This window comes from Egretta garzetta, unplaced genomic scaffold (genome assembly GCF_000687185.1).
Source record: "Egretta garzetta isolate BGI_Z169 unplaced genomic scaffold, ASM68718v1 scaffold629, whole genome shotgun sequence".
Taxonomy (NCBI): Eukaryota; Metazoa; Chordata; class Aves; order Pelecaniformes; family Ardeidae; genus Egretta; species Egretta garzetta.
Genome location: NW_009260785.1, coordinates 270,183 through 287,965, shown reverse-complemented (window position 1 = coordinate 287,965; position 17,783 = coordinate 270,183). Strand labels below are relative to the sequence as shown.

Genomic DNA, 17,783 nt, shown 5'->3' with positions numbered 1-17,783 from the left:
CCCCAGCGCTCCCCTTAAGGCCGAAGTGGCCTTAAGGCGCCTGAGCCCCTGCCGGGCAGCCCGCAGCTGGTGTTAATCCGGACGGGGCTGCGTGGCGGGTGGAGGAGGTCGATGGCGAGCGCGGGCAGCGACGGATGAGGGGAGTGGGAGAGGCCCGCTGTACCTCTGGGAAGTCTCCTGGGTCATATTCACGCACAGTCCTGAAAAAGTGGGCTGCCCTTTTTGGTTTGTTTTTTTCTTTGTTTGTTTGTTTTTGGTTTTTAAAGCTACATTCCTGTGTGGGTTTGGGTTTTTTTGTTTGTTTGTTTTAGTTTTGGGGGGCATTTAAGTGCAAAGCATGTATGTGTCTGGGTCACCTATCAGGAAAATACGTGTGACTTTAATGTACCCGTGCACATTACTCATTTGTAACTTGCAGATCACCTTGGTGCCTGAGAAAACACCTTCCATCCCGACTCCTGGAACGGGCCCGCTGCTGCGACAGGGTGTTGGATTGTAAAGTAACAAAATGTTTATGACATCCACATGTGCAAGCAACTGTGGCCATGTTATTTTTATACCATTTGACTGCACGGCACAAGCTGAGAAACAGAAAAAGTAATTTCCAGTGTGTGTGTGTGTGTGTGTGCACACTTCTCTGCGTGTAGGACAATACAAAATGTTTGATCGAGCTACAAGAAAAATATGTCTGAAAACTTGGAGCTTTATTTAGAATTTAATTTACAGAGAGTACTCAAGTTAGCAGAAATAGTCACTGCAAATTATGTGCAACTGATATACAAAGAGCAAGAGTTGTGCGTGCAAATATATGAATAAGCTGTCCCTCATGGAAGTAATTATGTGCATGCCTTTGCTTGTTCAGACCACTGAAACTAGATGTAGTGTGTATGATGGAGGAATGGAACTACAGTTCAAGTATTATATTGCAAATATCTAATTTTCATGGAAAAATTGTGTGGGTGGCTTCCATTTCAGCTAGGTAGCTTTAAACCTCAAATATGAAAGACTAGGCATCTTAAAAAGCATAAAACGGACAACAGAAATGCCTTAAATCACTTAGCTTCTAAAAATATTTCTAGAGTATTAAAAAACATAAAAAGAGGAAATGTACCAGAGAAGAAACTGGTACAGAGATCTGTATTTTTTTCATTTTACATTCAAGTTCTGTGTTTTCAATCGACATAAAGCTACTGCTTTAGAATTGTGAAAGGTGAGATGGTTATTAAAGAAGTCGAATAATAAAATTGTCTTATCAAGTAGTCCAATTAACATGATATGACAAGCAAATTCAGTAATCTTAAGTATGGAGAGAGAGGGAACCTCTAGAACATATTTTGTTGCATTCCAATACAGAGGTGTGACTTACTGGGTTGAGATTTGTTTTGATATGTTTTGGGTTTTTGAGGTGCTTGTCTCTGTTAATAACTGGTAGCTACAGACTTAATCTGGATGCTTAAATAGAGACTTAAAAATTCAGTAAAGTTAATCTCTTTTTTTTTTTTTTTTTTTTCTTTCTGCATCTGCACACTTAAAATCCCCACTAAGTTTAAAGGAAATGAGTATTTTTGTATGCAGAGTGAACTATCACCACATTTTACACTGACTAGGTGCTGTCCTTTTCCAAAACACATAACCTATCACCTATTTAACCCTATTCCCAGATTGCTGTGCATGAATGAACAAATGATCACTTTTCCTTAGGGATATTCAGAATAATTACTTCCTTGCTGTACGTGTTTTTCCAAAAAGTTCCTATTATACTTCTGTGCTAAAAATACTTAGTTTGCTTGCAAATGGATAGGCAGTTGCAACAAGACAATGTGATCTTTCAGTATGTGATAACAGATAATATGTAAATAGGGGAAAGCACAGATCTTCTGTTTTTACTGACAAAGGTGGTAGGACAGAACAGGAGATAGTTCATTTTGTAAACCACCAGGACTGCAGACGCCTAGAGGAGTTCATCTGACCCACAGAGTAACATCTTTTATTCGCTGAAGTACTTCAGAGGCCTCCTAGAGCATTGAGTATGGCCATGCTTCAAGCCCATACCTTGGGTAGAGGGCATTGTCACTGTATCGTTTTAGAGACCACATTACAGAAACACAGGTTTGCTCTGGATAACAAAGCTCAGATTAAACCTGGTTTAAAATGTAACCTGTCTCTGTGCACATTGCGGAGCCCCTTTACGTGGGCTTGGATGCTATCTAGTCCCATCACCCACATTCTCCATTGACGTGCGGAAAACGGACTCCACAATCTGTAAGATTGTAAAGTAGGTATGTTTATTCAGCGCTGGGCAGCACGGGGGGTAGTCCCACCAAAGTTGTGTGCACGTGTGTGGTAGCTTGCCTTGAAGTTATACTACAAAGTGGTACATATACATAAGATTCCCAAATACACCTATACATATGCATGACTTGTCCCCGCTCCGTATTAAAATTAGCCCCAAGAAGTCGTTTCCATAAACTGCTCCCGACTGCGCTTGCACAGTGTCTCCTGGTGGTGGTCGTGGGGTCATGGGGGATGAAGGCCGATGACTCCTCTTCGTCACCACTAGTAACCCCTTGTTCTTGTGCAGACTCAGTTGCTCCTTGGCTCTTGTCCAAACTACAGGGTTGGTTTTAGCTGGTTCTCAAGGCAACTTCTTGGTTCGTATCAAGAACTTGTAGAATAGACAATAGTGAGCACGGTTTTAAGCAACATCTTCTCTACTAGGATCCCCTTTTCACCATCTCTGGGGAAAATACGGTGGGAAGGGTTTTATCACAGTCTAGCAAGTTGACACTTGGACAATAATTAGGTGATGGGCCAAATCATTCTACTATTTTTTGGTTTTTGACTTCCCAATTATTTCGATAGGGCTCTACTGAAAAATCAGTAGCACAATGGCTCTTTGTAACTTAACCTGTTTGACAGCTGTGAAAGGTGCAACATGATAAAACCAATGTCTAGTAAGTGATATTTGTAATCACCAAAGTTTATGATCTTCAAAATTCGGTTGTTCTTTGCCTATGATGTTAGAACTATGTTCTTTATTTTTCAGGGTTTATATTCGATTTCTGTTTTTCAAGACCTGTATAATTTCTAAAAACTACAGTTTTGAAGGTCTCCATTTCTCTCTATATTATACTAGTAAGATTTTTGTTTCATGTAATGCCCCAAACATTTTAAGTAAAATCTTATTTTCATTTTCATACAGATAGTTTAAACTACTTGCATATTAGTCTCACCTTTGTGGTCTTATAGGCTCCTGATTTGATGCTGAGTGTGTTTCAATGCATCTCCCTGGCAAGGCCTGGATTTTTACAGCACATTTGTTTAGTGTAAAAAGAAAAATCAAATTTAACAATGAAAAAAAAATTGAACGCTTAATTAATTAATTAAATAAATACTTACCAAAGGTGCTGGGCTGTATGGCTTTTTCACGAAAGGTATTTTTAAAAACTGCATTTTATTTAATCAACTAATTTATGTTGGAAGGGATCTCTGGAAGTCATCTAGTCCAAACCCCAAAGCAAGCAGATCCTACTACAGAGTTAATTTTCTATCTATCTCACATGTTTGTACAGTTCTGCATACCTACAAAACATCCATCAAAAATAAGAGAATTACCTGGGACAAATTTAAAATTGCCTGTGTTACGCTAATGCTACATAGAAATTAATACAATTAACTTGCTTTTGAGGTTGTAAATAAATTTCACCTGGAAAGGTGTGAAGTAAATGCAAAATATTGCAGATAAATGCATATTTCCTTTTTTCTTCTTGTTACCGGAAATATTTTATCAGCATTTATCAGGTGAAACCCAGAAGCCTGAGGAAAGATCACTAGGATATCCCACCTGCATTCCAGCTCTTGCTCCAGAAGAGTGCAGGTCTCCCATAGGTCCAGTAGCTGCAAGCCCTGTGCAGATGTTTCAAATACTCCACGCTGTCTGAAGCATTCAGGCATTTGAATGACTTCTCTCGCTCATACTATTTATCTTGCTGATGGCACTGATGACATCACTGTGACCCTAACAAGTTCAGGAGCAGAATTTTGGGAGAATGTGGTTTTTTCCAATAAATAATACGTTTGACCCTACGTTTAAACAGTTCAGACTATTTTAAATTTGAAGCTAGTGATTAACTTGACTGGTTAGACTACTGCCTGGGAAACAAGAGATTTTAATTCTTTAGGTTTTCTAGTATTATGTGTAATATAAATTAATATATGCTACACAGTGGTAAGGGAAGAAGGCAAAATAGTCCCAGCAGACTGCATCATGTGGATGAACCAGCTCATTCAAATCCAGCTTCAGTCTGACTTGACATCTGAGTGCTACCCTGGAGAAAAAAGAACGCTACCACCACACATGTGACAGGCCCGATGGAGAAGTGTTCCAACAGATACGTAAATGCTCAGTCTTACTTTTTTATCAGCACAATTTGGATGTATTGTTCATTTCAACGTAAGCAACTCTTAACTTTGTTCTCTGGCCAGTCTGTGTGCTGGAGTGTTCCTGCAGTTTAGCTTCCAAGTCTGATCGATAGTCAGAAAAGAAATTCTCATCTGCTGCAGCTCTGTTATGGGTATGTAAACAACATTATGTCAAATGATTCTATTACCCTAGTCTCAGAAATTCACACCCTAATGTTTAAGTGCACTTCCACAATGGTTTGTATCTATCCTAACGTATTAAAAAAAAAAAAAACCAAAACAAAGCCCTCAGTTGCTGTCATCACATATGCTTTCCAGAGCATGGTAACTGGAATTTTTGGTCCTCTATAATGTGCAGGCTTGGAATGCCTTCACGTGAAGATATTTTAATAGGGAAGTTATTATCAAAGTGTTGCTGTTAGTCATGTAAGTAAACTTTCTGTATTCAGTACTTGAAATCAAGTTACTAACGTTGGTGTTTTTCATAAAAACGTATTATGCATGTTTAAAACTTTTAATACTGCTTCCTAACAAAATTGACCACGTTAGCCTTTAAGTAGGAACTGTTTCCAAAAGGATAATGTCTGCAGAGCTCTCTATGTGTGGAAGTCAATACTGTTCCTACTGATGTCCGATGGCACTGTGCCTGTTAATTCAGAGAAATCTTTGCCGCTGGGCTGGTTTCATAACCTACAGATACTGAAAAAAGCCCTTAACTTTTAATTTTCAAAGTAATTTTCAGATGTAAACGTCTGGTATTCTGCCTTTAATATGTTGGCAATGCGGCTATGTTTACATGGTGAAAACTGTGCCATGCAGAGGTGCACAAAGGCAGTTGTAAATTAATTACCTTGGGTATTGGAAGGTCTGTATCCACTGCTGGCCCCTAAACACTATCTGTTGAGCCATGAGGGTTCAGGGAATGTGTTCGGAGAGCATAGGCATTCCCAGTAAGAACAACAACAAAAAGTGTAATAACTAACTGTTCAGTTAATGCTATGGAAATATAACATGGCAAATACATGTCCTGTGGTGAATTCATACTGTAATACGAAATACATGGAAGTGATTATATGCAAATACAAAGTAAAAGTAAAGTCTGAAGAAGAGTTTGACTTTATACATGTAAGAACTTGCATGTACATTGATTCAAGGGAAAAGGAGTGCAATGACAGTACCAGAACCCTTAAAACAAAAAGTCTTCATTTATGTAATACTGATCATGCATCTTAATCTAAATATGGGATAAATTATGTTTATTGGCTACCTGGCACTGAAACTGTTTCTTCATTCCTTCTGCCCTGGAAAAAAACCCTGAGTACTACTAAAAAGTAGCTAAATCTACTTAAAGAGTTAGGATCAAATGACATCTGGACACTGCAGCAGTGTATCAAAGCCAATTAATGGATTAATTGAGTTGTCTCTTAAATCTGTGTACGTGGCAAAAGCCACCATTACAATACTGTCCTGCACAGAAAATAGGATCTAGGTCTGGAATAGACTTTCTAGATCAAGTCCACTGTTTTCCTCTGACATTCATATGATCACATTTATAAATTTGTTCTGTTACTGCAAATTAGCAGCAGAATGAAAATAGCATAATTGTGTTTTACAACAGTTTCTGATTCTGTTTCTTCTTTCTTGCCTTCATGCTTGACCAAAAGGGAGCAGATAATACAGAATGATGAAGGGCTGGACACGGTGCTTGAAGAGCACCTTCCTGAACTGCAAGATTCTCACAAACTACATAGCTGTGATTAACTTGAAGTTTTTCTACAGCTGGTAGGCATGATGTTTTCACTGTCATGTAGGAACAGTTTAATAAATTAAGACTAAAGTTTTCTTATGCCCATGCTTTCATTTTTCATATCATCTTACAATGATACATAGAGGCATGGTATGTATACCAGTATGTATTGGCCTTGTTTGGGCCCACGACTAACAAAGGTATGTATTCAAGTTCACAAAACTGTACAGGGGAGAAAAATACGTGAGAGCATGTTTGTAAAAGTGGTGGGGAACTCAAAACAACTAACAGTCATTGTAGAAGAGCACAATTTTAACCCAATGTGAACTCTTTGGAACTGTGAAATGCAGAGGAATTATTCAAACTACATGAATTATAAAGAGCTTCTAGATAACTACTTGGACTTCTAGGTACACCGGTACCTTTGAGAATTGGACTTTTATGCCTGCCAGCCTGAGTTTGTGATTTATTTTTAAAAAGACGTGTACAGTTATAAAATCGCTTATGGGTAGAGCCCACTTCCACTTCTACACAAGTATCTGTGGTTTTAAAATGAAGTGATAGATGCATTCTGTAAAGTGCACCAGCAGACCTTAAAAGCACTTGTCATCTTAGAGAGAGCTGTTCTACCTTCACATACTTCGGTGCTTTAATCTGTAATACAGCTTTCTGCACCTCTAAATATACTTGGTAATTGCTCCAACACCACAGTAAGCTCACTTCTGGCAAGTTCTAGGGGTTTTTTATTAGCAGAGTAGTACTTCATAACTGTACAATTTCTAAGCAGCAGCTGAAGTATTTTCAATCCATTTACTGTATTTATATTTCCCCAGGCTCCCACTAGTTTGATTCCTTCTTAGGCAAATGTTTCCAGTAGCTGTAGGTGTCGGAGCTACCTGATTGTTTGCTTTGAGGAAACAGAAGGTTTGCTGTTAGTTAAAGGTTACTGATACAAGGAAGTTCCCAGTTTTGTGTGTCTGCTTATTGATGAATAGGAATAACTTTCCATTAAAAGGTGTTGGTCTGATGTGATAAAAAAAATTCTAGTCACACACACACACATACGTACATAGCATTGGCTTTTGTTATTGTAGCTCATTCAAGGTGATAAGATTTTCACCTAAAAAATATTACTCAAATATACTGTTTCATTAAAGCCAAACATCTTTAGTAAGTTCTAATGATCCAGGAAACTATGTAACTTCAGAATGGAAAGGAGAATTGTTAAGAGCTGAACTTTTAGATTTAAAAAATACTACTTTGAAACAAAGCTTTTCACATAAATGTTAAAAAAAAAAATTGTTCAACAAGGACATAGCTCAGAATTTTGAAATACTTTTGCAAAATGGAGCGGATGCCTTCTAGTTATTTGTTTCCTTACTTTCTTTCAGTAATGGCATAAGTTTGATCTTGCTTATTGTAATTCTGTTTTCCAGGACCACCACCATTTTGTCACACAGTTCAGAATACAGCTGGGCTTTAGTTGCCTTCAAATTATTCTATGTCAAAATTATTTTCCCTGGTTACAAGAAAAAATCATAGATTAAATTTAAGGTGGAATGCTGTAATAATTTAGTATTGATTCAGTTTAACTGTCTTAAGATATATAAAACCCACCCTGGTTAAACTAGTCTACATAATCAAGAAGAAATTACTGTATCCTCAATTTCCCCAATTTTTTAAACCTAAGCAAAGAACATGTCCAGAGGAGAGCAACAAAGCTGGTGAGGGGTCTAGAGCACAAGTCTTCTGAGGAGCGGCTGAGGGAACTGGGGTTGTTTAGCCCGGAGAAAAGGAGGCTGAGGGGAGACCTTATTGCCCTCTACAACTGCCTGACAGGAGGGTGTAGGAAGGTGGGGGGTCGGTCTCTTCTCCGTGGTAACAGGTGATAGGACAAGGAGAAATGGCCTCAAGTTGCGCCAGGCCAGGTTTAGGTTAGACATCAGGAAAAATTTCTTCACAGAAAGGGTTGTTAAGCATTGGAATGGGCTGCCCAGGGAAGTGGTCGAGTCCCCATCCCTGGAGGTGTTTAAAAGACAGGTAGATGAGGTGCTTAGGGATGTGGTTTAGTGGTGCGATGGCAGGGGTAGGTTAATGGTTGGAGTTGATGATCTTAAGGTTCTTTTCCAACCTAAATGATTCTATGATTCTATGAACATATATTCCATGAAATTCATGCCAAACTATCTGGCACTATAGTTATACAGTTTTCATTCCCAATTTGATGCACTTTAATGATTTTTAGAAAATAACAAACATTCATCCTTTGAAAATCCTCTAGTCCTTGTTACTTTCTAATTCATTCCTTATGTCCAGGAATTTAATTTTTACACCCTGTTCCAGACTCCACTATCTGAACTGTGGATATGCCCAAGTGGGAAGAAAAAATGAGTAAAATTTCTAAGCTGAAAGTGTGAAACTGGCTTCAACAAATTGTATTCATTCTTCAACCTTAGTAACTGACATCCCCAAGGCAAAAGTACAGTAGCTTGGGATAAAATTAGGGTTCTCTCAAAAAATTCTCCAGTATTGCAGTTTCCCTTTGGTGCTCTGGGACAAAGTGCAGTTCTAGTAAGTTTTTAAAAAATGCTAAAAATTAATGTTTAGTAATCTGATTGGCTAAGAAAACTGATTTATGCTAGGCTTTTTGGAAGGTGACATTAAACACTTATTGTAACTCCAGATATCTGAATAGCTTTTAAATTTAGACCTTGTTTTCAGCTTGAAAAACAATAAAGAAAGTACACATTTTATGAAACTACACTTTATATATGTAAATGCCTTGATTAAAATATTCTTTAGGGCCAGGAATAAAATATTGCCTAGTGCACACTGTGATAACTTTCTACAAGATTTCCTGTGTCTGTCAGTGCGTTGTTGGGAATTTAGTGGAGTTGGAGATATATCTGCGAGCTTTTTATACAGTATCATTTTAACTCTTAGAACGGTCTAAACCACATACTATTAAAGCATTAATAACTGCCAGTAAATCTTATGGTTTTTAATGCTAATGGATGGTCACTAGTAAGCAGTGCTGAATGTTTAACTCCTGGGTAGATTGGATTGTAGTTAAATACTGTTTTTCCCAAATAGTCACTAGCAAAAAAACCCCACCACAAATAAGAACAAGTTAAACTGACATTTCATTGCAACTGGCTTTCTGGGGGTTTTTTTGTTTGTTTTTTTTTCCCCTCCATATTACTGTGCTAACCACATACATAAACAACTTCGGCATACAATGTGTGTGCTAAAATTAAACAGCACATCCTGAACAATTTTCTCTGATCTTTTCCCATACTGCCTAAAAGAACCAAAAAAGTCCCAATTACTGTTTTAGAAATACCTTCAACAAAGGTAGAAAGCAGTTCTGCAGAATTCCCACAGAACTTCAAAAATGACACAGACTAGTATTTGGAACTGGTACCTGAGACATCCCACAGTAAAATTCTGACATGGTGCTCTGTAACCTCAAAGCATCCTTGGTCACTTCGGCGAGGCAGTCAGACCTTACGGCCCTCACAGAACAGCCGGTGTGGACGAGTGCCTTTACAGCCCTCTTGACAACAACACAGCGCAACACCTCTATCCTCAATGCTCTGATTGCCTTCAGGACTTCACTGTTGGTCATTAAGGTTCTTAATTGTGCAGCTCCTCATTACACTCTGACCCTCAGCACATGCATTTACCTCAGTGATCCAGTATCGCTTATGTTGTATAGGCCATGCCATTTTGTGTCACAAGGATAGTGGAGGAACAGGTAGACAAGAAGAAAGGAAAAAAAATTAACTTGTGGAATCACAGAGACATAAAGGTAAGATCAAAAAACCCCAGAATGAAGTGCCCCTGTCTTAACAATCCCATTAGGAAATGTAACTGTGGGAAATTTAGGGGAAAGCAATGCCTTGCTTCAGTGGCATTCTTGATACAGGGAGGATTATCTCCTCTTTATCTAATGCTCAAATGCAGAAGACCTTTATCCAGATTTAAAAGGGAGACATATGAGTTATAAAACCTAGTATTGCTGTGCCCGACTCCTGAAACCCTCTCTCTTACAGAAATTCAGAATTTTGAGTGAACTTGCCATGCTCAATGCCCTGGAAAAATTAGGTGTCTAGAAGGGGATTAATCAAAATGAGTTCACAGAGCAGATTTTAAACCAGGCTAACCAACAGGAAATGCAATTTGCAGCTGTGACTTCTGTGAGAGTGAGGTGCGCAAAGCAGCCCCGCTGCCTTTTTTCCCTCTAAAGAATGACGAGAACATTGAGAGGTAATTTTTAGGCAGGGGCACCTCTACCCAAGGGGACTCCCCTTGTCCCCAAGACTGTCCAGCATCAGCACAGCATGCCAGTTGCATCAATCTTTCTGTGTGCACTTTCTTCTGAGAAGGTCTTCTATGCCCCAAATCTGATGAATACAGAGACCAAATCACTCCTCTGCCAGATTTGCGGCAGGAATTTCAATCTAAGCCTTCCAGGAGCAAAATATAGCTGCTGGTCCAGTGGATAGACTGCAATGGTGAGGCTATTCCACTTACCTTTTCCTTTTTTTTTTTTTTTACTTAAGTTTTGTTGACAACAAAAACTTCCCTTAAAAAAGATGAGTGTGGCTGGTGCTGCCTTTGCTTTGGCCTGGGATAGCTTGTTTGCCTTCCATGCAGGTGAAAGCTTGTTAAACTGTTCCCTTAAAGAAAGATCAATCAATTTAGGTCTCAAAACTGTTCTAGGATACCTAGATACCTTACAGCTTTTTTGTAAGCCCAGCAGCCAAAACTAATCTCAATGGTTTGTGTGAAGAGATACTTACATCAATAAATCCTGAAGCTCTATACCAAGGAAATTATTTTTATCCATGTTTTACTCACAGCGAATTCAAAGCACAGAATTCTAAAAGCATAGAATGGCAGTGATGGAAATAAAATTAAGATCTACTGACTCTCAATTCTGTGCCTAAATAGCAGGGCAATTAGAAAAAAAAAAAAAGAAAAAGAAAGTGGATTTAAAGGTATTTTAATAAAATAGTTCTGAAAACTTTTAAAATACTTAAATGGCATGCAGTGAAGTTTGAGTCTGAGAAGAGTTTTTTGGAGTTCCTGAAAATTGGCATGTTAAAAGTGATCCTACATTCTTGCTTGACTGGGACACTCACAGAATATAGTGATTATTTCCATGTTCCATCAAAAATTTTGAAATAACTTTTTGTCCCAAATTTTGGCTGAAAAGCGAGCCAGAGAGAACATACTCTCCCTCAGCTTGTGCTTTATCAAAGTGAATCTGGTCACTCTTTGAAAGATGTCTCCATATTTAATACTAACTTTGGAGATAAACAATTTTTAAATGAGAACATTGTTCTATTCTCTCAACCTCAGAAACTAAGAACTTCCTTTATACCTCATTTTGAGAAGGCAGAGAGCTTACTATAAGAACATACAAGAAAAACTGGAAGTTGAATTGAATCCAAGTCCATACTGTGAGGATGTATTTTCATAGTTATATGACAAAGACACAACTTATACAAATAAGCAATTTTAATTGAAAAATTATGACAAAATCCTAACTATTTGGACTGTGCAATCTGTTTTTGATTTTGGACATAAAAGAGTCTTAATTTTATAGAAAAGACATGATGGGACTATGTATTATTCAAAGTTCTCAATTGTCAATATAAATATTATGATCTTGTTCAACAGTGAGGGGATTGTATTATTTTGGCAATATTCAAAATGCAATCAACCATAGATTATGAATGCCTTTAGACACTGTGCAATGGTGCATAAAACCAATCAATTATCCTTTTTAGCTAGGCTTATCTGGCACTGAGACTGGAAACCTATTCCACTGTGAATTGTATGCACCTCAAAAATACATACAAATTATTTTCTTGTTTATTTTTCCTTAATTAGTATACATGACATTCCTAGTTGTACTGGGCATGGGAATCTTTACCAACCAATTTTCACATATCTGTCCTACTTCTATGAAATTTATCTAGGAATTAAATAAACCCACTTTTTATCACTCTTTAGAACCTTGTTGTATGTATCTTCTTGTCTCAGTCTCTTGTGGTACCTCACCATGTTATTAATCAACATGTGCAGCATGGAACCCAAAATTGTGCGGCATACCATCAGGGTTTTGCATCATTTCGAACTCCACATGAAAGTGAAGGACCCAGTGTGTTTGCAGTATGGTTCCCTGAATAATTACTTGAGTTATACTGCCAGTATAGGTCAGTTTGGATCTTTGCCACCCCTGCTATTTGTAATCCTGATCAGAAATAGACAATTGTGCCAAACTGTATCCTGTCAATCTGCTCATATGAAACTCAGCAGCATCAAGGAATTTCTTTGAATGCTATATAGTGGCCTCCCACAGAGGAACAAAGGAGCCAGAGAAAGGTATTATATTCCCTGAGCTTCCTGCACATCACTCCACTTTATTCAAAATGTCAAATCCCCTCTCTTCTTGGCTAAATAAGCCATTCGTTTAAGACTTGATTCCAATCAGTAATCCAGTTCACCATTACATTAAAAATGGCACATCCCATTTTATCACAACTGTAAGGCATGGAAGTTTTCTCCACATTCCTTAGGATGTATTGCATTTAGAGGATGTTCTCTTCAATCATACTATTACTGTCTTGACAGTTTAGTCATTGTTATTCATGAGGACTTCTTGATGCTTATCTGCAAGTTGTTCAAACTTGTCAAGAAGATCACATAGCGATGACCTTGAAATGAGAATGAATGAGGCCTTTGTGTTCTATAAATCAGTAACAGTCAGCACAATGCTTGTATTTTTCTCCTGGGAGAAGAGAAGATGATAGCTACCTTTGGCCATAAGCTTCTGTACTTTTATATAATACTTATTACTAATGCAAAATTAAACCTCTAACATATGAGGTGGAAAAAACACCCCTCAGATGAAAGTGGAAAGGAAAATTTTCAAAACCAGTGTTCAGCCTAAGTTGCTAGAGCAGGAGTAATACTGAGTGTCAGAGAAGGCAATGAATATATATGATTCAGAGTCTGTGAGGAAAACTTTAGACATTCCAGAACAGCCTAAGATAATTAAAAGAGCTGTAGATAAATAAATGCATTAAAGGAATAACCAAGTAGCACATTAGAGGAAAGTATTACTGAAGCACAGCTAAATATATTAGCCTGCTATAGCAAAAATAAGGTACTCCTCAAAATTTTAAATTTGAAGTTAATGAATAGCATTGCATATAAAATAGTAGGTTGAAATAAGTAAAGAGGAAAATTAAACGATATTCTCCAGAAATAATTTTTTGAACCCTTAGGAATAAGCAATAAGGAAAAGTAACCTGTCTTACTAGAAAAGCAACTATCAGATTGATAATATGGAAACCTTCAGTTTTCTTTTCACCAGAATTTGCTGAGAAGTTCTCAAAAAAAAATTAAAAATGTCTTGGCATTCTGTGTAACATCATGTAGCTCTAAGAACAACTTAAATGAATAAGGGATTGAGCAGCTACTTTATGAGGAGAGACTAAAAAGGTTGGGAGTCCTCAGCAGTGAAAGGAGAAGGCTGGAAAGAGAAGTGATGAAAGGTTACGAAGTCATGAAAATAGTGGATAAGGTGAAGGCAGAACTTCTGTTCATTCTACCCTGTAATATGAAACTTAATAAAAATAGAACATCAGCTTAAAACAGATAAAACAAAGCATTTCTTTAAACACAAGGTAATGGACTTCTGGCACTCGCTATCACATGAGATTGTAGAGGCAAACTGTGTCAACGGGTTCAAAAAGGGATTAGACAAACAGATGTTTAATTGCAAGCACCATCTGATAGGCATTACTAATCCTAAAAGGGAATGTGAAGCTTGAATAGCTAAGTTTGTTGTTAAAATAATCTAAGAAGTCAGTGTTACTTATCTTGGCCTTACAGAAGTCAAAATTGGGTGTGCCTAGTAAAACTATTTCAGTAAGTGATGTCCCCTCTTTCAAGGAATACTGCTGCTTTCCGAATTGTAAGAATTTGTGGTTACATTGTTTTAAATATACAGCTTGTGTATTTTAAGATTCCATATTGAATCATATCAGGTGAAAGTACTACATGGTTGTATGTACTTACAAATTTACAGCATACAGCAATGTATTATATATCTCGTTAGAAATACAGTGGTGCCGATAATATTTTCCAATACACTGCTTTATTTTTACATTTATGATGTAGAAAAGTCCATGCTGTAAAACTCATTTTGTTGGCATAAAAGGGGGATGATTGTGTGAAGTTTTTTTGAGGATGAGCTCACAAAAGTAAATTTTCAGCACATCATTCATAATTATACACAGATGCAATTCTTTCTCTGTCTCCATTTAAAAAAAAATTTATAAAAGACACCCTTTCTCTCTACTTGCTTGCTTCGTGAGAAATATAAAAGTAGTAGACAAAATGCGTTTTTCAAGCAAATGTATAACACACCTATCAGTAATGCCACCTTCCAAATGCTAAGAAATTCACTAGAATACCCTGCTTCTAGGGAAATCTCTCAAAACATTCATCCTATCACACCAAGAAAAAAATTAATTGTTCTGGACTCTGGCTAAGGAGAAAAGGTTTGATCCAGGGCTTTTTAGTTAGCCACTACATTACGTACCTTAGAACCATGTAACAAATCTTCAAACACACAGTAGTCTGATCCATCTGTGTTTCCATTTTGAAGTTCATTTTCCTGGATGGACTGAAGATTCCAGTCAAATCCACAAAGCCCATCTATGTAGGCTGTGCTCTGCAGGTAGTAGGTTCAGGTGAGCCATATGAATGATGTCTACATTAGTAAGCAGTGCAGGCTAATAGGAAAGGATTTGTGGCATGAAGGATTTAGCGCTGAGAGCTTAACATCCACACCACACAGTTCAGGAAGGTTTACTTAGGGGTATTTCTAGCCTGGTCCTGTGACTGGAGAGCATTAAGTGTGCTTTTGGTACATATCTTCTAGTTTAATCTCATCCAAAAGGAAAGTAGTTCCTATGCTTTGAGATTGCTTTGTGATGCAAATAAAAGCATGGTAATTACTCCAGAAGCACATGCCAAAATGCTAATGGTGAAATGCAGCTATGGGTATCATCAACATTCAAAATGAGTTACATTTCAGTACTTTAAGCACAAAGGTCTTTCATGGTCTGGGTTAGAGGCCATACTTGTGAACGATTTGCATCAGAATAATACTTCTAACTTTCCTTCAGTATGAGACTAGATAAAGCTAGGGAAACTGTAAGATATCTGAGCAAATACTAACTTCATAGAACAACAAAAAAACCCCCTTGTTTGCAAATATAAATATTTGCTTTAACTATATTTATCCACCAGATGGTGTCCCACAACATATCCTTTAGGAGCTGCCTGAAAGAATGAGGAATGGTTCTACATCTATTTCACAGACACCAATGCTAGATTTTTGAACTCACAAATATTTTTCAATTCTTGAATGCTCAAGGACAAATTTTAAATTTTATCAAAGTGCCATATCTGGAAAAAATAATGGTAATCAGTGCTTTTTATTGCTGCATTACATTTTGACCATTTTTGTCTTTCAATGAGCCATGGAGGCAGGAAGCTCTCAAGTGTCCTTATTTTTTTAAAAGTGTAGAAAAACTGCATGACTTAGAGAATATTGACATTAAACTAATCAATTCAAGCTGGTTTAGGAAAACGTTGGGCTTATATAAATAGAAAATATTCAACCATCTACTCAATGACAAAATTTTCAAAAAGTGAAGCCACTAAAAAGTGGAAGAATAGATCCTTTTGATTAATGACTCAATAGTGGAAGAATGTTGCCCATACCCATCTGTGTCCCAGACAAAGTGAAGGAGATGGTTTATCTCCTGCCAGGACAAAAGCCAGCACAAAAGGAAGATCTTACAATGGAGAATACTGGTGAATCTTCACTTATGGTTCCCCATGGAGTCTGTAGTAACAATAGGGAAAGGAAATGTGACAGACCAAAAGAAATCTCACAGAAATCCAGAAGATGAGAATTTAAGTTTTTTTACTGAATAGGGCTACAGGTGTGTATATGAGTGGAATTTAGTTCTGTGTTTACAAAAATATACAGTATCACTTTAAATGCTCTACTAGCAGAATAGTAAGATGGGAAAAAACAAACAGAAAATAAAAATAGAACTATGGTTCCTGTAGTGTGTCATTCATTATGTGTCTGTTAACTAAACTGAAAGAGCTCACGGCAACAGGCTATATTACCATCTGTACAAAATGCTTCATAAATTCTTGATATTTAAGCCAACACTTCCAATACTTTTTCAAAATTAGGAGTCTAAAGCCAGTTCTTAAATCAATGATCTGATTCTCAGTTGTACCAAGTGCCCAACCATATCTGCTGAATCAGTAAGAACTACAGTGCTCAACTTTTTAATATAGCTTACATAGGTTTGAAAATTTTTCCTCTCACCTTTGCCACTGCTTTCATCAAGGTATTCTCCCCTGTCTTTCCTCTCCAGTATGAGAATTGTTGCCAACAGGCAATTTCTCTGTTGGACAAGTAGATACATAATCATGGGTAAAGAAAGGTTGACCTCATACCACGTAAATCCCACACTCACACTTGTGACTGGTTCAGTTAACTTTGAAGAGTGTCAGTGTTTCTTTTCCTGGTGTTCTTTCCAGCATCTGCTTTGGATGAGGAGGAAGGTTCTGGAGCTATCACAGAATGGCAAGGGTTGGAAGGGACCTCGGGAGATCATCTAGTCCAACCCTCCTACTAAAGCAGGTTCACTTAGAGCAGGTTGCACAGGACATTATCCAGGCTCCACAACCCACCTGGGCAGCCTGTTCCAGCGCACTGTCCAGTGCTACCACAATTTGGGAGGTGGCTTCACTGCTCCATGGTCTCCCTCTGCTCCTGCCCAGTGCCTGCTTGTCCTTCTCCCAGCAGACATTCCTTCAGCACAGCTCCATGCTTTGGCTGCATCCATCGTTTAGCCACCTGTCAAGCACTGTGATTTGTGGGTAGTGACCTCCTATGTGGAGAACTGGCCCAGTTACACAAACAGCAAAAATCCCCAAGAATCCAGGCTCCTTTTGGCTTTAAGCCATAGATTTCTAGGAAATGGTTGAGGTAGAGCTCATAATTTGATATAAAAGAGATTACTAATGATGTGCAGCTATTTGGAACCCTATTTAATAGTATGTTCCATCTTTTTATTCACTATATCCAGTCTCCAATTTTCTAATTAGTTTCCAATCTTGTATTTAATCCTTGTTGATTAGTAAAAGATTTGGGTTTGTTTTACTTCTCAATAACTTCTACAGCACTTATGAAACATGAGGAGCAACTATATGTACCCTTAAGTGGTTTAAAATGTCAGCATTCATTGCCTTTATTCCTTGGTATGTACCTGGACTGTAGCACTCTGCTGGTATGTGGGGCATCAGTATAATTGCTAAGGCCTTCTGCAGATTCAAGGGTTTGCCTGGTGAAATACAGAAGAAATACACCTCTAGGGGATGGAGATTTTGTTCTGAAGCCACAATACTCGCCTGAACATGTAACCTTGTCTCTAGTTCACATCAAATGACACCAACCTGCATCCCACAAGTTCTAGGAACACGTTAGTTTCATGTCCAT

At 37.7% G+C, this 17,783-nt stretch overlaps 1 protein-coding gene across 1 annotated transcript in view; it reads right to left on the bottom strand.

Annotated features, from left to right (window-relative positions):
• Positions 1–2,521, bottom strand: part of LRRC72 (leucine rich repeat containing 72) — a 21,907-nt gene extending 19,386 nt beyond the window's left edge. The window contains exon 1 of the mRNA XM_009646397.1: positions 2,410–2,521. Within this exon, the coding sequence (XP_009644692.1) occupies positions 2,410–2,521 (112 nt within the window). The remainder of the gene's footprint in view (positions 1–2,409) is intronic.
• Positions 2,522–17,783: the final 15,262 nt, after the last annotated feature.